Source organism: Thermobia domestica, chromosome 2, assembly GCF_964235325.1.
Source record: "Thermobia domestica chromosome 2, izTheDome1.hap1.1, whole genome shotgun sequence".
NCBI classification, from domain to species: Eukaryota; Metazoa; Arthropoda; class Insecta; order Zygentoma; family Lepismatidae; genus Thermobia; species Thermobia domestica.
This window is the reverse complement of record NC_137455.1, coordinates 146,853,564-146,877,394: the sequence shown is the minus strand read 5'-3', so window position 1 is coordinate 146,877,394 and position 23,831 is coordinate 146,853,564. Positions and strand designations below refer to the sequence as shown.

At 35.9% G+C, this 23,831-nt stretch overlaps 1 protein-coding gene across 1 annotated transcript in view; it reads right to left on the bottom strand.

The window, feature by feature from the left end:
• Window positions 1-8,821: 8,821 nt before the first annotated feature.
• The window catches only part of mRpL54 (mitochondrial ribosomal protein L54), a 35,885-nt gene continuing 20,875 nt past the window's right edge, over window positions 8,822-23,831 (bottom strand). The window contains exon 3 of the mRNA XM_081747045.1: window positions 8,822-9,170. Within this exon, the coding sequence (XP_081603171.1) occupies window positions 9,058-9,170 (113 nt within the window). The 3' untranslated portion in view covers window positions 8,822-9,057. The remainder of the gene's footprint in view (window positions 9,171-23,831) is intronic.

Sequence of the window (23,831 nt, the reverse complement as noted above, 5' to 3'; positions counted from 1 at the left end):
AAACCGACATCAAGTTGTTGTTAGAGTGTGTACACCGTTTGTGTGTTTGTCCACCACAAAGATCACTTAGCGCGAGCGGGGATCCCATGCACCAGACGTGAACACTCTACCACTGAGCCACCGTAGCCTCCCTTTCAATATATAGCCAAGATTGTATCACAACCTGTTGGTGCATGCAAAAATAACAGTACATCACATATTTCTTCCTCAAATAATAACTGTTGCTGATAAATATTAAATATAGTTTTCTGTTTCTTAGTCTCAGAGGCAGGCTTAGAAACTAGTGTTGTCGAAATCGTTTTTTGAAAAAACCGAAAACCGGTATTTTTTTAAAAAAGTTAAATTTCATAAAACCGAAATGTTGGTTTTAAAAACCACATTTGCGGTTTCGGTTTTGAAAACCGCATTTAGGTTTTCGGTTTTCAGGAAACAAGTTTTTTTCAAAAATCGAAAACCGCAAATGTCACAAAAATTCGACAAACCTATTATCAAATAACGACGAGGAAACAGCAAAGAATCTTTCCCCATTTCGGCCCACAGTTGCCAGATGGAGGGAAATTTCCCTCGGCGTAGGGAAAAATGCTCAAAATTTGCAGGAAAGAAGGTATTTTTTCTTACAATGTCTTAAAATGTTAAAATGTAGGAGAATTCTTGTTGAGTATACTTTTACAATTGGCAGAATAAAAAATTAAGTTGCAATTTCTCACAAAGAGGCACGGTTATCGTTATTGGGAAGTAAAGAGATACAGAATAAAACATGATCGGTGTTCCTTCACGTATAAACTATTGCAGGTGTCTGGGACTTGGGATAAGAAACTAGTCACCACATGCAAAACCACAACATTCACATTTATCGGAGTGGCAACAAATCAACAATAAAATTGTGTATTGCGATCTAGATTTTTCTTTCTTTCTTTTTTTTTTTAAGGGAGGTGGTGCTTTTTTGTTAACAAAAGAAAGAGTGACAGTACTATTTTTAAAAACAAGGGGAAGGAGTAATAATAAATAAAAGATCTCAGTCGAAGTGGATGAGATTTCAAATTGAATTTCGGATATACATTATTTTCTATTTAGCTTAGTGTTGCCATATTACCCGATTTTCAGGTTCTATATTCGTCCCCCGCTTAAACATTTCTTAATCACGATAAACCACCCGCTTTTTGGGATTGGAGAAAAATCTAAGACGATTTAGTTGATAAAGTGTTGGTATATTCAACGTAAACCGCTATACCTCTGGTAATCTCAATTGCGATTGAGTTAAATTTGGACTCGCGCTCAGGCTCAGGCTGTGGGCTATCTGAGCAGTGCGCGCATGCAAGGCCATTTGCTAACAAGAAATCTGCTCTATTGCACAATGGTTTTCTTTGTGTAGTTCATGCTTTTAATGTAATGTATTGGAGGTTCTATACGAATGAATATTCGTTTGTAGATGTTGTGACATACTTGAATTATTCACGCCTTCATAAGCTACAAGAATGCCGAACGACAATTTCAAGTGTAACTTTAAAGACTCTTATAGAAGCGAATTTACGTTTGTTAGCCAGGGCAGAACGTAGTTTGAAGCAAAATGTACATTCTGGAAAACTCAGTTTCGTTTGAAAAGTAGGCTGCAGGGAAGAAAACTGAACCCCACCTGATTTTTATATATTTTGTAAACTAGACCACGAGGAAGACGAATCTGAAGGAGTTTTGACATTCCGACTTCCCGAACTCGAGATATTAAAACTTAAAATGTAATATAGACGCTATGTATCTATATGAAAAAAACCAATATTCTCTATACGAAACATATTATGTCCTGTGATATATATATATAAAGGTAACCAAGAAAGTTCTGTCGCTTTTTGTGGAGGTTTGTGTTCAATTGGCCCTCACGCCGTGAGTTAAATGCGAATGGAGATAACGTGAATGTCAGTTATTGGTGTGGGTATATCCAACTCTAACTGGTTGTGGAAGTTAGGTTACAACGTGAACTTGTATAAGGACAGAGTGAATATGGAACCTCCATAGAGTGTCATAAGGGCGTGTATGCTGTACGAGTTCAAACTTGGGTCAAACGCCACTGCAGCGGGGCGGAAGATATCTCAGGCCTTTCGTGACGTGAGTGCGTGTGTAAGTTTTTGACGCCTACGAACCTAAGGAAAGTGTTGAAAACGTAATCAGTGTGACGTAGTTAGACGCAGAAATAGCCCTCGTCACCTACACATTGCATAGTTTTCTTTCGTTGGAAGAAAACAAAGGACCCATGATTTTCTATTACATTCGGCATGGGAATTCATCGCAGAACAACTTGGGTGAACGCGTGACTGCCAAGGCTAAATTTCTTTTTCCCCTTTACATGTTCGTAAGCTGGAAAGTGTGTATACTGATAGATCTTGAGGTAGAAATGGAGCCCGGCACCCTGTTCCGCTAGATCACTGAGCGATTTTTCGAGAATGATTCTCTTTCAAAATAACCACTTGAACACGTGCTTTGAACCTTAGTTAACAGTTTCTCTTCCACCTTTTTCAGTATTTGCATGTTCTTCACATTATTCAACTGGTTCACGCGCATGCAAACAGTACGATAACATGTCACAGATTTGCATCTAATTTTGCCCATATTACATGATTGAATAGCGCATATAAAACTATCCGTTGAGGTAAAGAGACAACTACTAACAAGGGCTCATACACACACCAGTAGGTGTCGTTGAAACGATGCATCATCAAAGCATCACGCTAGTTGTCAGTTCGTTAGTTATCTGTTTATTGCCAAGCGACTTTCCTCAATAAATTTGTCCCGATGTCAACAGGACCACGAATTTTGATATCTTTATATGAATAACGTTATTTTCAAAAACGTGTCCAATAAACATGGTTTTGTATGGACACAGTGTCTTTTCATTGGAAAATTCTGGGAAATTAATAGTGTGCTCGGATTTTTTACAGTAACTGTATGTTCTTAAAGTAGTTAATTTACTATTTCCTTAAATTAGAAATTATGTTCGTTATGGCACAAAATATCACTATTTTGTAATTATTTGCTTTAAATCTTTTGTAGTTACAAGTATTTCATCCACCATAACAATTTATTTTTCTTCCAGGTCTGGGCTGTATCAGATTTTAGAAACATTTTCTGCCCACTGCATTATCTTCAGTTTATTGTGAACGGTGTTGCAATTAATAGTTAACAGGGAAATAAGTCTAGGAACTTTTATAGTTGAGATTTCCAATTCAAATTTTTAAATAAATTAGATATCAACAAGTTAAAACGAAATCTTCGAGACCAGTTTTGATTTTATTTTCTTCCTTGTGTTCAATTAAATGAAATGATTTATTGTACGTACACTCATGTCTAAAATTATTGTCGCATGTCTATGAATATGTTTTTGTAGGAATATAATTTGATAACGAATGCGCCCGGTATCTCTTATAATGTTAGTATGTGTATAAACGGCAGACGTGTATGTTGCAAATTTTATGTCAAAAGAGCAGTAAATAAGAACAATAAAACGAAAATAAAATTTTATTGTCCACTTAGCAACATTTTGTTTTACTCATTCTAATTTACGTATTTATAATTCTCTTTCCCATGAAATTTACCACAAATGTTGCTAAGTTCCCGATTATACACATAGCAACGGTATTAGATGTACCCTGCAAAATCACTAATTAGATGTACCCTGCAAAATCACTATCAAATTATATTCTTACAAGAACACAGTTATAGACAGTGCCGGTCTGGCTAGGTCGGCTGCTCGGCGATCGCCGAGGGCCCAAAGGGCCCGAGAGCCTTTGGGAGGGCCCGGACGCATAGGGAAATAAATATTTAAAACTTAAAAAACTTAATTATCAGATGTTTAGAATGCAAAAACAGAATTAACTACTGATAATTTTAAAACACAACAACATAGTTTAATGTAATGCTTGAAAACCATTTAAAAATCAGCCAGTACCAGATTTACACATAACAAGCTATAGCTTAAGGCGCCACTCTTGTAGAGGCCTCCAAAATATTAAACAAGTAAGTTGGATATAATGACATTTTTTCCTATCTAACTTAAATTTTTAGTTCACAGTTCATACGGTATCTTCTCTAATAACATTACCTAGATACAACCGAAAACTATCTATCTGTTATACTATTTCCCTTCGGACTTTATAGTTGCCGCACTTTCCTTTGTGACAATTTTTGTAGAGTTATTGTTCCTTTCTTTTCGTATTTTTCACAGGTTTTCCTAAAATTCTCTAACATTAACATCGTATTAATTCCCGACAAAAACAAGTGAAATAGTTTACTAAACATTTTTTTTTTTTTTAAATACAACGTCTTATAGATATTACACTTTTTATTGGTAGACAAGGGCTTGCTTACAGGGGCAATGAAGAAGCATCATTCTCTCTCGAAAACGAGGGAAATCATGGCAATTTTCTCGAATTAGTCTTACTTATTGCGGAATACGATGCCATATTGCGAACCCATGTAAATCAGTGTATTGAGAATAATAAGAAAAAAAGAGCTGCTTATTTGAAAAGAAAAAAATGAAGGGAAAAAGAGATTGACACAAGTTGGAAGAGGATCTCTAATTACTTTCCTGTCTAAAGCTTCCATAAATAAGATAATAAGAGTAATAGGATCTTTGGCGCAAAATATGATTATTAAATATTTAAAAGACAGCATAATATATAGTGTCATGATAGATACTACTCAAGATATAACAGTGATGGACCAAGTAGCCGTTTGTGTTCGTTATGTTGTACAGGGTAAAATCTATGAAATACTTCTTGATTTAACTATAGCAGAAGATACCTCTGGCGAAACACTATTTGAACAATTACAATCATCTCTTGAAAAGTTAAATATACCTCTTTCAAATATGGATGCATGCTGTTTTGATGGAGCCAGTAATATGAAAGGGTGCTACAATGGTCTTCAAGCACATTTGAAGAAGGTAAACCCAGAAATCATATGCACTCATTGCATGGGACACGTTCTCAATTTAGTTATAGCAGATTCTACTGTAAAGTGCCTCCAAGCAGAACATTTATTCGGGCTTATGGAAGAATCCGCTTGCTTTTTAAGCAATTCATAGAAGAGGATGATCGTGTGAGAGAAATTTACAAAGAAACGTCATTCTAGGTGGGCAAGCTACATCGATTTAAAAAAAAAAAAAAAAAAAAGGTGCTATTAGGTGGTCGAGCAAGCACAAAGCTCTATCATCCATAATAGATTTACATTATGATAATGTTGAATCTTCTAAATTCGTTACATTATTGTCAGTATTGTTAGATAAGTATGTCAACAGGCAATTTCGATTGCAAAACAAAATTTACAGTGCGTTCCCTTCTAAGACAGTGGTGCAAATTCGAAAATTTGTTTCTAGCTGTAGTCATGCTAGACATATTTTCAGTTACTTCTCCTGTGTCTATCTTTCTCCAAAGTAAGTCTTTAGACTATGCAAAGGCCTGGCAGTCGGTAGATGCATTATTAAACGAAATTAGAAGAAAAAGAAGTGACAAAAATGTTAAAAGATTGCATGACAAATGTAAATCCCTGGTTAAAGACATCAAAGCTTATTTTAGGAATGGGGAAATTGATATATAAGGTGATTTTCCAGAAAAAAGAATTCCCAAGGTGTGAAGAAAATGCCTTGTGAACAAGTTTCTGACGAGGCTAGAAATTTGTCACATGACCAGAAATACAAAGCACTATACTTTAACATTCTCGATTGTGCAAGTAAAAGTATAGAAGAACGATTTGTACCCAATAAGACTTTACTGCTTCATTGTTCCTGGTCAGACCCAAAAAGGTACGAGGATATAGTTGCAATGGAAGTAGAAGATTTTCCCGATGATTGCTTGCAAACTGTTTCTCAATTAGCAAACGTGAATATGAGTTGTTGTTATAACTGAAACAGTTTCCAAACCAGTATCGTAATTTGAGTGCAGATTTTAGTGACAAGTCTGAAGAACCAGAAGAGAAAGAAGTGTGTAAATTTGTGAGAATTACAAGTAATGACGTAGTGATTCAGATGAAAGTGCGACATCTGAAGAAGAATCTGCCAAGATAAAAAGTCTGAAACTCAATGTGGTACTAAAGGGAAATGTTTCAGATGTCTCTCATGTGCATTTCCCATTCTCTATGAACTATCGTCACGGTCTGAATTATTTAGTAACTTATATACTGTGTTTAAATATATAATGACCATTCCATCCACTCAGGTGACTTGTGAACGAGTTTTTTCGAAATTGAAAATTGTAAAAAACAGACTCAGATATTCTTTAAGCGAGAACTTACTATCTCCTTTAATGTTGATGAATGTTGAGAGAGGCTTGTTTATAAATTTGGACAAAAATAAAGTCATTGATGAAATTGCGGTGACAAGCGAAGTTTTGAAAGAAAATTAATGTATTGATATGTTCCTGATACTTTGTAATTCCTATGTGTGTCTGAGTCAGTTTCAATTTTACAATTATGTGCTTTATGATATTGTAATCATTTATTAGTAGTAATCAATAATTTGCCTGTTTGTATTAATATAAAACTAGAATAAGCTTCACTTTGTTGGTGCATACCAATATTTTCGTCTTTTTACAATTATGTGGTCATATAAATGTTGTAATACACGTTAAATATTTGTAATTAGTTCTCATAGAATAAAAAAAAAATGTTTATAACTATATGGGTTTCGCATAATTTTGCCATATCAACACAGTTCTCTTTATTTAACTCATAGCCCATTACATCATATAGTACGATGCTGAACTGACGCAGAAACGTATCTACGTTATATCATTATTTATATCTACGTTATATTGCTTAAGTATGTTTTACCTTGTCATTTATTGTAACATAGATAGATTTAAAATACTTCAGAAACTTTTTTTCATAAACAAACCTTTAATCATTGTTGTAAGTACCGAAGATACGCTGTGAAAAGTTTCTCGATCAGGGGGCCCACAACCAACTTTAGCCGAGGGCCCGTGATTGCTCCAGACTGGCACTGGTTATAGATATGTGACAATCATTTTGGACATGAGTGTACATCTGATTTCGGCAACCTCACATTTAAACATAAGCCCTTCGCCATAAGAGCCTTTACTCGAGCCGCATTGTTATCAGTTCTGAAAGTTGATGGGCGTGCTGTGCGATGTTCATTCTCCACAACTTCTCTTCCTTCCTTGAATGCCTTATGCTACCTGAGTACTTACATTGACATCAGAAGCCTCTTCGTTATACATTTTCCATAACATTTACTTTTGGTACGTGATTGGTCTAGTTGATGAAGAATTTTACCGCGTACTGCTGCTCTAAACTACGTTACATTTTCATCTGTAACACGTCCTTCACACAGCTTTATGTTTTGTTAACAATCCGTACTGGCTCGGAGGCAATGGAATTGGATCTGAGTGTACATCTAAAGCCCTACCAACTGCAGCACCCTGACCTTTCCGATCACCGCACGAAACTATTGTCATTACCAGGGCCCGGATCTTGTTGACCTAAACTTTTCTAAAAAGTGACCTATAAAATGACACTAAAATTTCTGTGAAGTGACCCTAAAATTCACAAAAATTGACCTTAAAACTTGCGTATTTTAAAACATTTACTTCGTTAAACATAGACTTTTTTTTAAATATCTATTGGATTTTAATTATCATTTCTCAACATTTTCAAAAGTTTTGTTTGTTAGTTGCAGCCCATTGATCAAATGTTGTGTTCAATTATCAGTCCATTGTACGATATTGTACGTACTGAAAGTGTCAATTCACTCCCGAGTTGAAACTAGGAAGTACACTTAAAGAATAAAAGTTCGCAAGTGTAGACTGTATACACGAGAATAATAGATAAAAAGAAGTTTAAAATCTTTGAACGCCTTCTAATTTATTTTTAGCTATTCACCTGATCATATCCCTTGTGGTCAACAACCCGAAAACATCTATTTGACCACCTACCAATCCCCACCCCTCGTCAACCAGCTACAGTTTAGTGTTCATTAGCTTGTTAGGAATGCAGTTTTTCCACCCCAAAAGTCAGGAAGGAGGAAAAGAGATCATTTAACTTCGTGTTTTTCAAATCCGTAAAAGTGTTCATTTTAAGATTTCTTTATGTAGAAGAAAAAGAATAAAAAGACCATAAGTGACCTAAAATTTACCTAAAAATAATAAAAAATGACCTGAAACTTCAAAACGTCAAAAGGTGACCAAATGTTGACCCTAAAAAGATATATTTTTAGAACCTAGAGTTGATGAACAACGTTTATATTTCAACTTGTCTTGTCCTATGCGTAACAGTAAAAAGTTGACTTTTCAACAAGATCCGGGCCCTGGTCATTACTTTTGAAATAAACGCTCTATATGAAAGTAATTCAATCAGTATGTGTAGTAATCTTCGAATTCTATCGCATTTAACTCTACTTAGCAGGTCTAATGACTCTTTCAGGTCTCCAAATACCTATACATCATTGGCAAAACGGAAGGCGTATTTTTTAAAATGAAGTCTCTTAAAACATTATACATATGTATGTTTAGCAATCGGCATCCGAAAGCAAAATAATGTCTACTGCTTAAGTTAATTTTTATTTCGCATTCGAATTGCTTTCGACTAATTCAGTCTTTATATTGAAAAAGTCTAAAAATAAGCTTTGAGCTGTTAATCTTACGACTAAGGACATGTGTCATTGTAGGAATATAACTTTCTGCACGAGTACAAACGCTCATATCATTGAATTTCATTAAATGGTGAAAAACAAGTAACAAAACTGTCTCCACAATGCATTAAAAAACAGAGATTTAGAAGTAAAGTATTTTCGAAACATAAATGAATCAGATTAACTTACTAATTTTCATAATTTTTAATATCAAATTCTTAAAAAACATCATAAAACACTAATGAAACATTTCAATAAAACACTATTGAAACGTAAAAACTATAGTAACATACACGTTTCATTTCAAGCACTTATATCTTGACTTATCTCGACCATACGTTCAAAACCATCTTTTCATAAATATATTTCTATAGTTCGTTTTCTCTCTTCAAGATCTATCAGCCTTTGCACGATTTGGAATCAAGCTAAAACTTCTTTATTTTTGACAACCTATTATTTCTTCTCAAAGCTTCTTTCCTTAATTTTCTCCAATATACTAAAGTCTCAGGATCCAATTCTTCCAAAGAAGGAGCCTTTCCTATAATACACAAAACTAAAAGTAAGTATCATGTACTTTACCTCATTATTTTGTTACCAAGTTATTGCAATATATTAATAACTAAGAGACACTAGAAAGAAGATTTTGAAGATATATGCTCATAGTTATTATTTTTGAATTCAGAATAAAGAAACAACTGGTGAGCGTGGTTATTAAATTGGTGCGCAATAATTCATTTCTTTTGGGAAACCTATAATAAACATTTTTTGTAGGCAGTTATAATAAGGTAACAGCAACTTCGTTTGCGTTGTAATACAAATGCTCTACATGATCACTAATGTAGCGCAAGTGCTCTTAGACAATTTTACGCTGGCCTGATCGATTTCGGAACAGAGTTCCCCTTTATTTAGCGAGCACGAATTCCCTGTCTTTTCCAGGTCACGATTTACGAAAAAAGAATTTAATTTTTACCGACCAAGAGGTTTTTCATCTATTATGCATGTGGAAGTATATAGTCTGTGCATAGGTGAGGAAATTTTGCAAAACAAACTAATTAAATTACAAATTATTCCTTACCAAATAACCCAGTAAGGAAACGAAAAAGAAAAACAATGGGTTCTGGTAAGTAAAAATTCATACTTAAAATTCCCTGACTTTCTGCAGGTTATTTTCACGAAATTCTCTGACCTTTGCAGGGCCTTCGAGCTGAATTCCCTGACTTCTCCAAATTTTCCAGGTAGGTGGGAACCCTGTATGGATTGCACTGAAAATTTCGGGAATTTAATGTTGGGGTATTTGCAATATCATGGAAATTCTTATATCTGTGAAGTTTGATATATGTTCAATATACAAGTAGCTTCTCAACAGTAACTGGTTTTTGTTTATACAGAAACAGTTTGAAGTAAAGTCGTCGATGAAAAAATGTATTTGACCACGCACCATTTTAGTGCCATAAATTATGATGAATTTACACGGGTTTAAAGCAATAACAATGTCAGTCGAATGGGTGCTATGTTTGGTGATGAAGTCCTATCTTAAAAAAAAAAAAAAAAATCTGGTTGGTTTTAGGAATTTACGTTTGGTCGCGACAGCGTCAGTGCCGAAATGCGTAAAAATCTCCAAGTGACACCATAGTGCAAGAGAACGACACTCTACATGAGCTAATAAGTGCGTGATCAACATCCGACGTTCCGTGAAATTCGTATATTTAAAAAAGTTATGTTTTCGTTGGATCCCCCACAATTTCACTCAAAAACAAAAAGACACTCGTGTGATGTGGCGCAAGATTATGCTCATACAATTCAAACCAAGAGCGTCACATCTTATATGCAACCCACCACAGATGATGAAACGACGAACCCGAAACCAAACAACAATTTGTTGTATGGGTGTTCCAAGATGAATCACAACAAAGGAAAGTTGTTTATTCACGTAGTGTTTCAAAGCAAATGGTTACTTCACTCTTCGCTAATTCTGGATACATCTGTACAATTACCTTGGAGACTTACAGGACAGTGAAGTGCTGCTGAGTGGTATACTAAAACTTGTTTGCCAGAAGTAGTCAATACATTTAGGTCGTCCAATTCCAAAATCGAATCATTTTACAACATAACAATGTAATTTCTGACACAGCAGCGCGAATTCTGGAGTTTCTGAACAGTGAAAATGTTGAACTCATGTCACACTACTTATTCGTCAGACCTAGCCCAATATTTTTCTTGTTTCCAACCATTAAAAAAAAAAAATACATAAGCAGTGATTTCTAAGCCCAGAAGAGGCAGTGCAAATACGTATATAAAACGAATATTTCTGAGGTACCTACTGCTGAGTGGCATAACTGTTTCAACAATTGGTTTATTCAAACAGATCTATGTATCGCCGTTAAGAGCAAATACTTTAAAGAGCAATATAGTGCAGGGGCATATGTAAATATAACAAAGTCCGTGGGATTTGAATGAAGCAATTATATGATTTGTGGCGATGAATAGGTAATGAGCTATAGAATCGTGTACTACCGGTTTGTCTCAAAGTGTGGCCGAGCCGGTATATGACGTCATACTTCTAAGATGGCCGCTAATACCGACATCGATCACCACTGACAGTTGCTTCCACCAGGCAAAGTGTTTGTGACCGGAATTGGAGCTAAAAGAGGTTAATAGAACTTATCGTATTTACGTTTGCCTAAATCCCAAGCAAGTTAAGGCATTATTAGAACTTCATTCTCTATCTGGGTGTGACACAGCAGATTGCTTCAAGAACAGGGGAAAACAATCTTTCTAGAAAGTTTTTGAATCTTCCACAGAAAAAGTTCTAGAGGCATTTGATAGATTAAACTGCTCAGAAAGTTTTACATGTGAAGGTGAAAAATTGATAGATGGTACATTTATCGCGCATATTTACAAATACTGGTAAATAATAGCAATTTTCAAATACTGGTAAATTCCGGTGGTGGCTGTTTACCGAAAAACATGTCCAACGTGGAACTCTGCCGCCAACACAGCCAGTTTTACACCAACACATCTTAAGAACTCACTACCAAGTGATGGGGTGACAATGGGCTAATCTTCGACAACTGGATCTCCCTGACCATCTACGTTTAGATAGGAAAGGAGGGAAAATGAGTATTTTCCTACCATGAGTCTTGTATCATGCTCTCCAGAAGCTATTTTAAAATTGGTGCGTTGCGATTGTGTCAGAGGACGATGTGCTTTCCATTGTCTCAATTACACTGTGTTCAAATACCTAGATGTACAGAACTGAGCAAACGTGGAGCAGAGGAAGAGCATTGTGACAATTGTGAAAATGACGATCAAATTCGACTGTCGGATTCAGATAATGGCTCATAAGTCGAATTTCTATTATTACTTTCCTTTCTAAACAATTCTGTAATAATAAAAAGGGTTTATTTGTGTATTTGAAGTATTTTACTACTTGTTTTGATTTTACAACCCAGCATATTTACTATTTTTTATTTTTGTTTAATTGGATGCATATCTTTTTTTTTTAACGGTAATAAGGAAGTGGTCCACTACAATACGAGAATAAATTACACTATAATCGGAAACTTTTGTTTAATTTAAAAGTATTTATCGGCTTTCAAAAAGACAAAATTTTATATCATTTTGCCGACTTTTTATTAAATTTGTAAATAAATATAATTATCTATTTGTCAAATATTTATTCAATATGTATAAATAATAGCCATGGATAAAGATGAGACACTTATTAAAACCCATTCGCTAGTTTAGTGCGTATGCCCATTGAAGTTAAAAAAAAGCGATTTAATTTTACCTCAGTTTTGATAGTTTTCTTAATTTTTGAAGTAGTGAAACTATTTATTTGGCAAATATCTATGCAAAACGCATATGAGGCAACCAGAAGAAATAAAATGAGCCACTTCCCATGAAAATCGGTTGAGAACTTTAGCCTGTGTAGCGCTAAAAAAAAACATCGGTGTCGGCGTTAGAAGCCATCTTAGAAGTATGACGTCATATACCGGCTCGGCCACACTTTGAGACAAAACACCCGGTAGTACATGATTCTATAGCTCATTACTTATCGACTGCCACCACCATTGCCTTCACTCAAAATCTCACGGAATTACATGTGCCCCTGCACTAATACAAAATCTTTGCATTCTGGATATCGGCTTTCTGTCACTTTTTTTTTTCAGTGGAGCTGTTAAAAAAAATATTCTCTTACTTTGCAGCTCATTTGGATTTTTTTTTTTTTAATCCAACCATCAAATGAAACACAGAAGCTACAAAAAACGTTCTATGCACAACATTCACTCACAATGCGTACTTCGGTTCACTGAAATAATAATAATCTTCTAAACCTTTTCCCAGCTAGCTGGGGTCCGCCCTTTGGATCACTGTTATTCACCAGTTTTTATTTTAATAGTAATAATAATGAACTCCTTCTGTCTTCATTTTGCTAAACAGACTTTGATATTCTTCTGTCCTTACTCTATCAATGATTTGAAGTCAACTTCTATGTATTACAGAGCAATGCTCTTGCTAGCACAATTAAAACTATCAAATGCTTAGGATTGGCAAAGAACGACGAAATTTTAAGCACCATAAAAAATAGTTTTTCTCCAAAACTACGCATCAGAATGTTCCCTCAAATATGCCATTTGTTCAGCTCGATGTGAACTATCGATTGACGCATGTCTTGTCTTCGGAGAGTATTATGTTAATCAAACAATAAAGTTGTTTAAAAGTTAACCATAATTTTGGGCTGTCTCTCATCAGCCATACTGTGTACTGTTGTCTTACTAGTGTCATAGTGGTTAGATTACCGCACTAGATAAATTCTTAAATTTTCACTCACTCACTCACTCTATCATTCTCTCTCACACACATACACACACCACGCACATAAACACGCACACACACACAGAGAGAGAGAGAGCGAGAGAGAGAGAGAGAATTGAAAACAAATAAATGAAGGGCTCGGTGCAATAAGGAGCTAACCCTCAAAAAGTTGTTTCCGAGATAATAGCTTTTGAAAGTTTGAAAAAATCCATAAATCGGAATTATTATTTTTATGTTGTGCAATTCATTCGAAAAGCTTCACTAAAGTTTCTAGTTTATATAAAGACATACAATTATGTACAATTAAAATGAAAAGAGGTTGAATTTGTTCTTTTTGTAATTCAATATTACTCATTGTTGGTTAGCTCCTTATTGCATCAGAATTTTAGGAGTCAGTTCTGTGGGATAACAACTAACATAAATGCACAAGAATTATATTGTGAACAAAAAATATACATAATAATGAAAAATCAAACTGAAGTATGTAAGGAAAACTAAATACTTTACAAGTTTAATGAATATGTAAGTCAGTCACAATGCTCTTAGCGCTGACATGAAATAGTGGCATATTATTGCAGGTCACAAATTACATTGAATTCAACCAAGGTTGACCCTTCTTATGCATCAATCATCAAGTCCATCCAACATTTCTACACACTCTTCTCCAGCTACTTCCGTCGGAACAAGGCTACGATAAAAATTATGGTATATTGGGGGGATCCATTCCAACAGAGACATTAGATCAGAGTATTTCCGGATATCTATAGGAATTCCTTCCTGGTACTTGCATGGCAAATCGTTGAGGTTCACTTCTGGCTGTGGGCGGCCTCGTTTCTTTAGGTTGCACGTAGTCCATACAGGTGCTTCCTTCTGGTACGAATAGCTTACATGCAAAACATAGGGAGTAGCTGATTCCATCTTAAACACGGCTGCATCTGAAAACTTGAGAGGCTGTTTGGTGTCTGTGGTTATTTTCTTGGAAATTGATGACACAAGTGGTGTGAAATCCTTGAAGTCGGTTTGCTGCATGCGAGTTACATGAAATTTCTTCTTTCTGTTGGCACTGCTGATTACATGTGCCCACTCATCTGTTGTATACACAATGGGGTGATGCCTACGTGCGTACAGTTCTATGCGGCCAAAATCACGATCGCATGGCAGTTGTGTGTGGCCTACGACTGGAAAATGATGAAAAATTTTCTTAAATCGTCCACACCGAAGCAGTGCTTCATATAAGGCAATCAAGGTCCAATTCTTATTTTGCCCTTTGCAATTGTCACTAATAATATGAAGTTCTTCACTTTGCACGTTATTTCCCATAATGTATTTAAGTATGCAACTAGAAATTTCAGAGGAACCGCGTTTAGCTATATTTTCACTCCAGAGAAACATAAAGCCAATGTCCGAGCCACAATCATGAACTGCGAAATTATAACTCCAGAGTTTTCTTTTGTAGAAAGCAGGACCAACCGTTAATTTTGGAGTTGGGAGGGTCTTTTGTAAATCAACGCAGATTACATGATATTTCGTAGGATCTGAAGAAGCAAGCTGTGAGAGATAGGTGAGTTTCTCCTTAGCGGCTTCTGCCCTAGCTAGGTGTAGCGCTCTACTGGCTTCTAACTGTTTGGCTTCGTTTTCGTCATGTACAGATTTAGCATGATCCAAATTTATTTTATTCGAGTCGCAAAAGGAACAAGTGTCTGACTTAGGTAATTTAAACCCTATACAAAATTCCTCACAAAAAAGCCTTCGGAATCTGTCAGAACTAATGGACGTTGTCTGCTGAGATGCACACCACGGAATATACTTTGTCTCATATAGAGAATTTATCGTGAGATCGCAGTCCAGGTACTGCTTGTTCGCGTTTTGGCTCCGGCTGTAGTGACTGGCATATTTCGGTATGGATGTTATAAACTTCCTTGCAGATTCCAAACTGGCTTCTGTAAAAGCATTTGGCCGGTTGTGATGCCTACCCCTTCCATCACTTTTGGCTGTGATGTTTCCACCCTTGATTTGTTCCTGAAGTAGCTGTATTCGTTTTCTGCTGCGGTGAAGTCCATGAACTGCAAGAAAGGCCTTCTTGCACACACTAACATCTACACCATTAATTTTCAAATTATAAGAAAACGTGAATGATCTCCTCGAAGATTGTCCTTTTGTGTAGGAACGTTTCGTATTCTGAATTCTCATATTTTGCATGAGGTAGGTGTTTTGTGTTGCATAATCAGCCAAGTCCCAGAATGAATGAAAAATAAACTCTATGTCCCCTTTAATTTTTTTCCAGCAATTTTTTGGACATTTACATGGTTCACCCACTTTCCTGGCTGAAACAACATCCTTCGAATGACTGGAGGTATATTGCTCCCCTTTATTTATTCTTCTCTTACGCTTCACTCTCTCCCAGTTATCCCTCTCACATCGTCTCTTTCTGGCTGGAGGACGTTTGATTGGAGATCCCTCTGTCGTCCTTGTGATGTGAAGGTCATTCTGAAAAGGATAAGAGTACGATTTTAATAAATACACACTAGGTTCTTTACAACAGGAAATTAGAAATACCTAATGAAAATATTCTGGCCATAGTGCTATTGAATCTACTGTATTTCTAAACCGATATGACGTCTCAACCCCACTGCTATTCTGCGTGCGCGAAATTTAGCAAAAATCCTAGTCAGTAACAAAAATTATTTCCATTTGATGAAAATTGTTTCGTAAATAACTTCAGAATGTAAGGGAAATTTGAATACATTTTTAGCAAATTGAAAAGACTGTAATTTTCTGTACATTCCAGCCACACTAGCATTATTCCCAAAATAATTTTACGAAATGGAAAGAACTTTTGTCACTGACTGTACAATCCACTCGAAAATCATAAATATTCGAAACAAATTCATTATTGAAAATGACAAAACAATTCTGATCATTTATCGTGACACAGTGTTGTCACACTTGGTGCAATTGTACCAAATTCAGCACTTTGTCATTCAACGGCCCATTTTCATCCCCTTTTGTGAAAAAGTTGGTACAATTGTACCCAATTGTACCCAATGTAACAAATACTTCTCACATTTTCAAAAATGTCAATAAGACTTTTCCTACATTTTACAGTACTCATACTGTGTGTTGGACTCTTAAAAAATGCTGTTGGACATTCATTCTTTGACGTTGCATCGCTTAACGCTAGAAACTATACCAGGAAATAAATGACGATACATTGGCGCATCCGAGCCCCGTATGAACTAGACGAGAAAGTAACAGTGTTGTGGAAATATATTCTTAAAATAATAATAATAATAATAATAATAATAATAATAACACACAAATACGTTGAACCAAGTGTTGAATATTCTGAAGAAAACCAGCCTATGCTCAAATAAGTCTATAATTTATGCGTCGTTGCAAAGATTTTACACCAAACGAAAATAGCACGAAAAATATATTGACATAATTCCTGCCTTACCGCGGTAAGTTGTTTCTAATTACGCCATATTGACGTATATAAAGATACCCGAACATTTCTCCGTTTTATAGATCTGTATCGACGCGTTGATTTGGACCCTTGAAAGAGGGGGGGGGGGGGAGGTCTAGAAATTTACTTATTTTAGTTTCGTGTTACAGAGTCATGTATTACACTGGAATAAATTTAACCCTTTTTCTTTCAATTTGGTACTATTTTTCAGCTCCCTTCAGACCTAGGACTGTGGCAACACTGTCCTGACATGATTGCTTTATTACCTTTCTCATTTCATAGCATTTACAGCACCGTTCTTGACGCTACATTGTCAGAATTTGTCATAATCAGAGAAAAATGTACATGTGTAATGTCGCTTTCTTTGTGGTTAATTATTTCAGCAATATGGCGCTAACCAACATTCATTATATTAGCAGCTGTTGTCATCAGAAAAAGTTCAAGATTTTTCTGTACCAACTCGCTAGAGTCCTGACGAATGCATAGGGAATTGATTTGCGTATTAAGATGCACGTAAAAACTCACACTTAAAGACCGTTTTTTACAAGCCTATATCTGAGGCAATAAGGTGTTAACCAACATTTTAACAAAATAACAAAAATAAAACTCGTTTCTTACCTCAGAGTCGGTGCTGTTGTTGCTTGACACTCCAAACACATACTCTGGGTCATCAAAGCTGTTTTCACCGAGTAGGGGGCCATCTTCTTCATCAGAAACACTAATATGTGCGGAGGTGCTCTGCATAACATTCTCGATAACTGACATTTTCCTGTGGCTTAACACCTTGTTGCACACAACTTTCCGCTTGTACGTTTCTTCTCAAGAAGGATATCACGTGATTGCGCGCGATGACGACACAGCACAAGCACCATCTGTTGATGAATGAAGCAGACCTTCATGCCTAATGTAGTACACTGTTTATCTCAATTTTGACAAAAGTGAGGGTTAGCTCCTTATTGCACCGAGCCCTTCAAATATATAACATGGAATATATAAAGTTTAAATGACGTTAACAAGAAAGAACTTCAAATGACGTCAACAAGAAAGAATAATATATCACCTGAGAAACAGCATCTCAGGGAGAAAGCCTCTGTAACACCTAGAATATTCAGGTTCACTGTCTTCTGATAACCGATCACAATTATTATTAGTAGAGCCCGGATTTCCATGCATAAACAAACCCTAAAATGTGCATGGGTCAAGCCATCTGAAGTGGTCCAAAGATGGGGAAAATGGTTGCTCGAGCATCTCCGAAAATTATAAAACTTTGAGTGTGATGAACCTTGTGTATGAGAAGGTCAATAACTTCATTCACGTTGTCGTATGTAGAAGTGTTCCTGAATGGCGACCATCTTTGTTGTCGGTGGAATGCCATTTTTTGCATTTGCAAGCGTTTACAAAAACTACAGTTGCTCAGGACGTACTATCACACGAACTCCAAACAAAAACGAATATTTAGAGGAGAGACTGAGGTACATGGAGAATATATAATCTTGCTTCTAAATAAATATACAGGGTTGCAAACCAATACATGAAATTACCAGAAAAGGTACAGAAAATTACACTTTTAAAGGGACTGTATTTTAGAATGGCATAAACTGAGGGGTTCATAAGTTTTGTGCTGAATATTATTGCATGTAAAGAGTCTGCAGAAATATCTACAGCTATGATACTACTGGTATCGTAGATTTACGGGGGTTCGAAGTTGAAGTTTGTAATTTTGATGCCATGTTTGGGGCGTAATATCTCAGGAGGGCAAAGTGCTTAAAAAAAAAAAAAAAAAAAAAAAAAAAAAAAAAAAAAAAAAAAGTCGCTGCTTGGGCCACAAAGTAATTCTGTATGTGAATAAACTATTGCAAAAAAAGTCATAACTGATATTACATGGAGAAAAAAGTGAGGACATGGTAAAAATGCGAAAAAAGCACGCGCGTCACGATGGTCGTAGCGCGGGAAACCTGAAATATTTTGATATGTTTCATGCTAGAACTCAAAAACTACGCATGGTTCAGCAATTAGGCCCGCTTTTGGTTGTGTTTAGTTGTGCAAAAGCTTGCGAGTGGCGTTTGTTCCATCTTTGTAGCTCCATGATCATTGTCACGTCTATATGATAAGGGCGTTAGCTCCCTCTTGCACCCACGACACCCATCGTCGAACTGGACCGCGGTATTAAGGCACTTAATTTATCAGCAAAGTATCAATGAAATCCAATCCCAGTTACGGAAGTTAATGTGTTCACAAGGTTGCGTTACACCTATCTATCCTATCTTGATGAAAATGACGTATTTGTGGAAGAAATTTAAAATGATTGTTGTTTCCCTTCTCTTCTATAGCATAACAGCAATAGCTTTTAGTAGCTGTAATTACAAGTTCTTACAATTACACGATTTAAGCAGTGTTGCAAGCTTCAGCAATGTTTATCATATCTCCGGAACGGTTTGAGATATCGAAGTGCTGTAAACGGCAAAATAATTTGCACATCCATTACAAACCACCCAAGTAACTAGATATGATACTTATCTCAGCATTTTTCAAAATAAATGCTTTCAAAAGAAATTAAAATTATCAAACTCTGGTAACTTCGTTTCTATTAATTCGAAACAAGTCATACCATGACCATGGTATTTAACACTAAAGTACTTTCGATTTGCATTATGCTGTGCGTCTCCGTTATGCTTCCTTATTTGCGATAGAGGCTTCTGAACTTTCGATGTTTGTGATACTATAACATCCTTAGTTTTCAACACTGATTAATATAAGTGGATTTTAAGTTTACGTTTGAGACGTTAATTTGAAATATGTAATAATCTGACGTACTGTCATTTGAAAAAATATAACTAAATTGGGTTGGCAACACTGTACGTTGAGTCTTTCTGTCTAATACATAAAAAGATGTCCTATTTCTTATAATTGCTTCGTGCAAAGTTTCGCTTTTCTCTCTCTTTTGGTTTGACCGTTATAGAAGAATGGTCAAGATAAATTAACCACTTTGTTAACGTGGCAATGATCATGGAGCTACAAAGATGGAACAAACGCCACTCCCAAGCTTTTGCACAACTGAACACAACCAAAAGCGGGCCTAATTGCTGAACCATGCATAATTTTTTAGATATAGCATGAAACATATCAAAGTATTAAAATTTTTCCGCGCTACGACCATCGTGACGCGCGTGCTTTTCTCGCGTTTTTTACTATGTCCTCACTTTTTCTCCATATAATATCAGTCATGATTTTTTTGCAATAGTTTATTCACATACAGAATTATTTTGTGGCCCAAGCAGCGACTTTTTTTTTTTTTTTTTTTTTATAGCACTTTGCCCTCCTGAGATATTACGCCCCAAACATGGCATCAAAATCACAAACTTCAAATTTCGGGCCCCCGTAAATCTACGATAATAGTAGTATCATAGCTGTGGATATTTCTGCAGACTCTTTACATGCAATGGTATTCAGCACAAAAGTTATGAACCCCTCAGTTTATGCCACTCTAAAATGCAGCCCCTTTAAAAATGTAATTTTATGTACTTTTTTTGGTAATTTCATGCATTAGTTTGCAACCCTGTATATTTATTTCGAAACAACAGTGTACGTTTTCCGTATACCTCAGTCTCTCCTCTAAACATTTATTTTTGTTTGGAGTTCGTGTGATACATACGTCCTGAGCAACGTAAACGTTTGCAAATGCAAAAAATGGCACTCCACCGACAACAAAGATGGCCGTCATTCAGGAACACTTGTATATACGTCAACGTGAATAGTGTTATTGACCTCCCCATACACAAGGTTCATCACACTCAAAGTTTTATAATTCTCGGAGATGCTCGAACAACCACCTCTGGACCACTTCGTATGGATTGACCCGCATGCAAACATGCACGAAAAATATCAAAAATATGCACTAAAATATGCATTTAAAAAATTTAACACATGAACTGAAACATACACTAAGAAAATAAAATGTCAATTTCTTACAAAAAAATATCTTATTTTAATGATCTCTGCTGCAATGAACTATTAAGTCTTCCTTTGGTTTTCTTCTGTCGACCCTCTGTGTTTATCAGTAAGAAACGTTATGCAGATCGAAAAGTTTCTTTCTACATCAGCAGAAGTCACTGGTACATGTGAAAAACACCAAAGTTTTCCTGTGTTACGTTCTCTTCCAATTCCACTTTTTTACCATTAAGTATATTTGAAATGGCACAGATTGTTGAGTTGAGTTGATTTTAGTTTAGCGTCCCTTTCAGCAGCGAGGCTATATGAGACTGGACCTACTGATTAACGTGGAATCCGAACTACATGAGCTCCCGCCGGGAATCGAACCCGGGTCTCCCACGCCAAAGGTGGCACAGATTGTTTTGTGCCCGGGATTTTTGCCTAATACTTTGCAAAGTTTATCTGACGCTATTTTCGCAAGACCGTGAATTGTTTCACTGGACAAAGTCTACGATAATTAGCATAACATGGAGAGTGAATGCTGCAAAGCCTTCTTACAGGATACCAACTGTCTGGTAATTTCAGGTATTCGCGAGAAGTAGTTGTGTATGTACGTAATTTTGTTCTCAATGCCACTTGTAGAGAAACATTTTTGAGACACATAAATAGAGGCTGCATCATCGGGACTTAGTGAGTCTTCACTTGATTTTAAGTTATCTTCGTAATACGGCACAGCTTCTAGCCACGAGCTCCACTGGCTGAGAAGGTACTGGAAAATTTTTCGAAGATACGTACGCGCGATGGAGCTTTCACAAAGACTTTCTTTATATTTGATACAAACGCGCTACTGCTAGATATTAGCATCTGATTGTTTCTTCTACGCAATGAACACCGTGTGCAAGACAAGTGGACTAATTTAGAATAGGATACAATTCTTTCTTCTACTTTTCTGTACAACATTTTATTCTACATCTGCGTTTACGAACTGAGACAGTTCATTTTAAATATAACTTATTTTCTTGTGATATACTCTCAAATATGCTAGTATGCAGCAATAAAATTCGGGAATATGTAATATCCTGCAAAGTTTACGAAATATTCATGCACATCGAAATTGACTTAAAATATGCAGTTATTTTTTGCACTATCACATGCGTCTCAAACGAATCGTTGCAAGTCCGTCGGAAAGAAGAAAACATTTTTCATACGTTCCTGCATGTTACTATAAACATGCATTTTCCATATAAATCCGAGCTGTACTTATTACAGTTCTGGATATTTAGATGTTTTACAGTGTACTCTTCTCTAATTACTGTATTCTAATTTCTAAGATATACTGTACAAATGACTATTTTTAGACTCTGATTTACGAGGTAAATTAAAGATGAAGTGGGCTTCTAAGACGCGATGCAACTACGGAATCCTATTTGGTATGTTTAAAAGCAAAGTTCTATGTTCGTGAAACCATCGCACAGAGGTATTGGATATTCAACAACATAATTAGCGTTTAACGAAAAAAAAAAAAAAAAAGTCCACAGATGAAATAACAATCGATAGGTTTCAGTGAGCTGGACAAAATGATCTGAATGAGTGTAAATCCTCATACATAGTTTAAGAGAAGAAAAAATCAATAAAAACAAATTTCCTTTGTGTAAATATAAAAGTGTATGCTGTACGACAAATCACATTACCTCTTAAGATTAAACTGATCCTGAAATATACACTACTAAATATTTCATTAGGACACTAGCAGGACGACAGTATACAGGATGCTTAATGAGATAAAGTCTGAAATTCAATTAGAGCATCAACAGATTACTGAACTGCTTTGTAAAAGAAAAAAAGAAAAAAAGCAATGTCTGGTTCATAGATCTAAACGAGTAAGCAAAATGTCACAAAATTGTATCGCTAGGAGTGTAACCATAGATAGATCAGAATTCGAATCATAATCAGTTCAGCATTCACAGTTTTGTTTCTCCAATAGCTGCCGATAACTTTGTTTGGTAGTATTCTTATACTAGCATTCAGTATCCGATTCTTGAAACAATAATTAACTTTTTCGAGTTCTAAACTGAATGATTCGAATTTAGAGTAGTACATATTAACCAGAACAATGTTAACGTTTAGAAGTGAGGATTATAAATGAAAAAAAAAAAAAAAAATGAAAGGAAAACTATTGTTTTACCTCCTGCGTTTATGCCGGCTAGGCTAAACGAGAGGGTTATGATGAGAAATAAATGAAATGGTAGAATGAATAAACTGGGAGGAAACGGAAGAATCCCGAGGAAACCCACGCCCACAGTGTTTGTCCACCACAAGGCTCAGAGCTGAGATCGAACAAAGGATCCCAGGTACCAGAGGTTTGAACGCTCTAGCACTGAGCCATTACGCTCCCTAGGTGAGGATTGTATTTATAATCGTATGTATGCAAAGAATAGAATATCTTTAAACTTTCGTGACGATCATATTGCCGTAGTAAGAACACAAACCTGGAACTTTCCATGTAAATATCGTGCATTTTCCTGAGAACAATATCAGAAGTTCTGTTTATTAATATATCCAGTCATGAAAAAGTTTGCTTCATCAGACATCAGGAGTTATTGCAGAAACAGTGGTTCTCGGTTAATTATTGCAAGAATTGTGTAGTTGGCGAGTCTGTTTTGCTCAGCAATGTCTCTCAACTCTTGAACCAACACGATTTTATACAGACAGAACTTCAAATCATCCAGTAAGCAGCACAATGAACGTCGCGATAGTTGTAATGTTTGTGCATGTCGCCGTGCTGAACGTCTGCGACTACGTTCAAGTGATACGCGCACTCGTTTCAGGTGATAATATGTTCGAACACTTCTTCCCCGTCCTCGTGGCTGCCAGTTCAAAACATTACATTACAACTCCACTGTCTTACCCATCTCATGGCGACAATCACTGTTCCGCCGCAGTGACTGCAAAGCCTCCGTAACAAAACTAGTTCGGATAAACTCT